Below are 5003 nucleotides of genomic sequence, written 5' to 3'. Positions count from 1 at the left end.
TTATTATTTCCTTCTTGCATGCTCCTGATATTTACATAATCACATAATCTTATCATTGCTTGTGTGGTTTCTAATCTTGCTTTAGTTGATTGAGCTTCCTTTGTCAATTCGTGACAAAAAGGGGGAGTAATGTTGTCCGGTGCATGTGTCTTAGGATTTCATGTATTCATGCCATGTGTCGGGTGCATGTGTCTTAGTTTTCAAGTTTTCATGCTACATGTTCTTAAAATCTCCAAGTCGCATCTATTCATGTTTTTCATCTCATGCTTCAAATGCTTCAAGATAATCTAGCCATATGTTTATTGCTTTTTCATATACTCTTGTGGGACTAATAGTTGTTTAGGAGATTGTGGGACTAATAGTTGTTTTGGAGATTGTGGCACTAATAGCTGTTTTGCAGATCTTAACCTTGAGAAAGAAGTTTGTGTTTGTTGGCTGTAATGGGTTGGGGTGATTAGGGTTTTATTTGTTAGGTGTGTTTTGTCACGGCATTGCCAAAGGGGGAGATTGTTAGGTTTCTATTCTTGGCAATCCCGGTTGACAAAACTCCTTTCAGTTGTACTTATTTTTGCACTTTTTATTTCAGTGAGGTTATGAGTTTTTAGATGCGAATCCAACCCGAATTGTGCCTTGCAGAGAAGTTGGTGATGTTAATGCTTTCAAGATTGCCACTTCGCTGATTATGACGGGGATCGAGCTGCCCGGTCAGCTCCCGGGGGTCGAGGGGGCAGCGCCCCTTGGCGGGTCTGGGGCAGCGCCACGGCGGGGTTGAGGGGCAGCGCCCCCGAAGCAAAATGCAAAATTGCATTCAAAGTTGCCTGTCCGCCCTTGCTTGCTTGAGAGAAGAAATGCTCGCTCGAACGAAGGACTGCGTCTGCATAAAGACCTGAAAGAGGTGTTTGTTCGCTCGAGCGAAGGATGAATGGCTCGAGCGAAGCCACTTATGGAAAACATGCGTTTTTGGTTCCTCGCTCGAGTGAGAGAGTCTTCGCTCGAGCGAGCTTCGCAGTTCCAGATTTCTATAAGTATTTGTTATGGTTCAAAACTAGGATTACTCCTCCAGATCTTCTTTTTGGATATTAAGGTTTATATCTGGGGATATTTTGCTAGTTTTCTTTGATGTTTTGATTGAGTATTCAACTCATGGTTTAAAGAGTATACATCAAAGGATTATTTGTTTGTTTTACACAAAAGAGAGAATTGTTCTTCGGTGGATTCTGAAGAATTCAAGCCTGAAGCTTTGGTGGATTTTGGAGTGGCTCATCGTCAAGACAATTCCGAGGTGAAGACGGGGTTGGAAGAGGCACATAGGGGTTGGTTTAATTCGGGCGTGGATTCGCTAGGTAATTGAGAGTATACTTGTGTAATTCCTTTATATCTTCTTAGTGGATTGTTTTGTGGCTATTGCCCGTGGTTTTTTTTTTATCACAATTGGAGGTGCTCCAATTGTGGGTTTTCCACGTAAAATCGTTGTGTCGATTTGTCTTGATTGTTTGATTGGGATTGTTGTTTACTACTTAAAATTGATACATAACCACAAATCAACATATAGGGGATTTCTAGATTTTTCAAATATGGTCGTGATATTACCACAGGAAAATTTAGACAGTTGCCTATTGTGGAGAGTGGAGAGGTCATTGCTTTGCTTGATATAGCAAAGTGTTTATACGATGCTATTGCCCGCATGGAAAGAGCAGCTGAAAAAGGAAAGGCCATTGCAGCTACTGTTGAAGGTGTTGAAAAACAATGGGGGGCATCTATTGCTGGTTTGTAGAGAGTGTATATTAAAAAAATTCTCTAGCATACCATCTTGTCTATTGCTGTTTTTTTTATTTTTCGCTTGATAAACAGGTCCTAACACATTCATTGAAACACTTCGAGATCGAATGTTTAGGCCCTTTTTGTCTACAATCATTCCTGAGAATTCAAAGTAGGTAATATCTTCTCTGTTTTTTAGTTCCTTACATTGATTTTATTTTGTATATTATGTGGCTATTTTTGATAAAATAAATTTCCCAACATAATAGAAGTGGGATTACCAATTGTGGCATTGTCAGGATTGCAACTGTCTCGCCAACTGACACAGTGTTAATGGAAACAAAGAAGATGGTTGAGTATGGTATGAGCTCTGCTGTTGTAGCAGTTGAAAACAAAACACGAGGAATTTTAACGTGAGCATGTTGTTTATTGAATTGACATTGCAAATTTCTTTTGGGTCCTAAAAAGAAATTATGCAAACATCTACAATTTTTATAAGGTAATGTAAAGCATGAATTCTGATAGGTCCCTGCCAATTTTCTATCAGGTCAAAGGATATCTTGATGCGGGTAATAGCACAAAATCTTCCTCCAGAGTCCACTCCAGTGGAGAAGGTGATTTTCTTGTTGGGATTTTTCCCGCTATCGAAAATTTTACAAGTTTTTGCTTTTCCTATGATCTATAATAAAATAATCTTATGCTTTCCAATTAAATCATAGGTGATGACCCCAAATCCCGAATGTGCAACAGTGGATACACCCATTGTTGATGCTCTGCATATCATGCATGATGGAAAATTTCTACACCTTCCTGTTGTTGATAAAGGTATTTTATATTCACAATCACACAAAAAAGGTTGTATAGAAGTTCTTATGATTTCCAATTATAGTTTATGACTAGTATGAATGGTTGAACACAGATGGAGTAGCGGTTGCTGTTGTTGATGTACTTCATATCACTCATGCTGCTATAGCCACAGTAAGTCCTCTATCTTTCTGGGACCATCAATTGTCTTGCATGAGTTTGAGGTATAAAACATAATTGCTATTTTTTTACAGATTTTGATAAGTATTAATAGCTAATTCTGCTAGGTAATTAATCATATATAGTATCTGAACTTCAATATTGAAGATTCCTTTTTCAAAATCCCGTATTTCTTTTTAATTAGTGGAGAACAATATGGTGTCATCGCTCCCTGCTGTCTTTAGGTGGGAAGCAATGCTGGGGTTAGTAACGATTCGTCACCCAATATGATGCAAAAATTTTGGGATTCTGCTGTGGCATTATCTCCTGATGAGGAGGAAGATGCAGAATGGTTAAACACCTTTTGCTCTTAAGATGATATTACATTTTTAATTGTGTGTGTTTATTTTACATACATATTATTTGTCATGTTTTAGTGATAATTCTTTCAAATTGGCGTCTGAAAGCATTGAGACAACAAGATCACTTCCCTACCCTTCGTCAATTGTGCCTAATACCTTTGCTTTCAAAATTCAAAATAAGAAGGGTCGAATGCATAGATTCAATTGTGGTATGCCTCTTCTTCTGCTTGTCATGTTGGCATGCATTCTATAAATGCAGCATAGAATTTGAACCTTTGGATCTCTATTATAAGAAACTACTGATAGAACTAGTTAGATTTATCATTTTGGCTCAGAAACTAAAGATTTGTCATTTATCTTTAATTTAGACATCCATTATCCACATCTTAAGAATTAACATCTCTTAACTGAATTTCTCTAAACTGGTTTTGGAGTTTAGATACACGGAGTTTGATTGATCTTGTGACTGCAATCCTTCAGAGGGTGGGGGATGAAATTGACCGCAACAACTTGCCTAATATTTTGGTATATAATCAATATCTCATTTCTTATTTGGATTCTCAGTTTTTACTTATGAGCTCATGGACAACCACATTTTCAGTATGAAGATGAAGATCATGACAACGTTGTACTTGCGTCAGATAGTGATCTTGCTATAGCTGTGGACCATGCAAGGTTAGCCGGTTGGAAGGTAAGAATGGTCCTTTCAGTGCTTATTTCACAAGTAAACTGAAGGAAGCTAAGTTACCCAAAGCAAATATTTTTTCTCCTTAACCTTCCTTATTTTTTTTTTTAACAGGTATTAAAGTTGCATTTAGATCATTCAGGAACACAAGGTCAAAGGAGAGGATCACAATCTGGAGGTGTAGGGTATGCTCAATCAGATGTGTGGGCTTCAGCATACAGTGCTTTAGCTGCAGGGGTTGCACTAATTGCCAGATTAAGCATGTTAGCATACTTGAGGAGGAATGGTAACTGATAATTATTTATACCCTTCTTTCGGTTTATAAAATTGATGTATTGGGAGCAGCAGTAGAAGAAGAACTGAGTTTCTGTGACTACCAAGGATAAAGCTAAAATTGATCAATGATCCTGGCTGGCAGGTCTCATGCTCAACATTTGTTTTTGTATATTAATATCTCAATAATTTTATCGAGTCAGAACCAACAACATACATCAATTGCATTTGTATTTCTGTGGTTAGTTTTGTATCCATAAAATTATTGTTTATATTTGCAGGGAATTATTTATTCATTTATTATTTTTTTTCTGTTGGGTATTCCCCTAGTTTACATGATGGGATAGGTGAGAATTGTTTGTGAGGAGGATTTGTAGCTTCCTGAACTCTGGATTTGTGCATTATTAATGGATAATAGGCAGAATCTGAAATTTTCAAATGTTGTTTTTCTATAATGAAGTTGTCAAACATTCATTATTGAACCAAATATGAAATTAGGAAAATTCTATGATACACACTCATTTATACACCTCTAGTTACAAATTTTGTAATATTTGATTATGATATTTGAGGAAATTGTTTATTTATTATTTTAATAAACATCAATTATTAGTTCTTAATAATTGTTTATCATAGGTTTTTCTTTTTCTGTTCAACCACATAAAATTAGCACAATTTTTTTCTTAAAAAAAGAAGCTATGGTGGCGTTTTTTAACGTCACTATATCTCAACCCTAACGACTAAATTTTTAAAATGTATAAATGTTTATGATGGCATTTCAAAATGTCGCTAATTATCATAGTGTGACGTCAGAGACTGTTAGGTAAGACATTTGGCGGCATTTTTAAAACCCCTCCTATACTTATATCACGACGTTTTTAAAACGCCATAAAGCTATAGTGACGGTCGCGTCCTCGGCAGTGAAATATGAAATTATGTCATTTTCTTCTATAGTTATGACA

The 5003-nt window shown here is 36.4% G+C and overlaps 1 protein-coding gene across 1 annotated transcript; it reads left to right on the top strand.

Annotated features, from left to right (window-relative positions):
- The first annotated feature begins 1599 nt into the window (after nucleotides 1-1599).
- LOC114259914 (CBS domain-containing protein CBSCBSPB5-like) lies at nucleotides 1600-4338 on the top strand. The gene is made up of 11 exons (XM_082866893.1): nucleotides 1600-1766; nucleotides 1852-1930; nucleotides 2058-2171; nucleotides 2306-2372; nucleotides 2478-2583; nucleotides 2678-2736; nucleotides 2967-3073; nucleotides 3159-3292; nucleotides 3523-3608; nucleotides 3685-3774; nucleotides 3883-4338. The coding sequence occupies exons 1-11, from the start codon at nucleotides 1685-1687 to the stop codon at nucleotides 4060-4062; spliced, it is 1104 nt and encodes a 367-aa protein (XP_082723019.1). The 5' UTR covers nucleotides 1600-1684; the 3' UTR covers nucleotides 4063-4338.
- The last annotated feature ends 665 nt before the right edge of the window (nucleotides 4339-5003 follow it).

The sequence above is a fragment of the Camellia sinensis genome, chromosome 1, assembly GCF_055761805.1.
Source record: "Camellia sinensis isolate YWXY chromosome 1, ASM5576180v1, whole genome shotgun sequence".
NCBI classification, from domain to species: domain Eukaryota; kingdom Viridiplantae; phylum Streptophyta; class Magnoliopsida; order Ericales; family Theaceae; genus Camellia; species Camellia sinensis.
The sequence above is the reverse complement of the archived record's forward strand: the minus strand, read 5'-3'. Positions and strand labels throughout refer to the sequence as shown.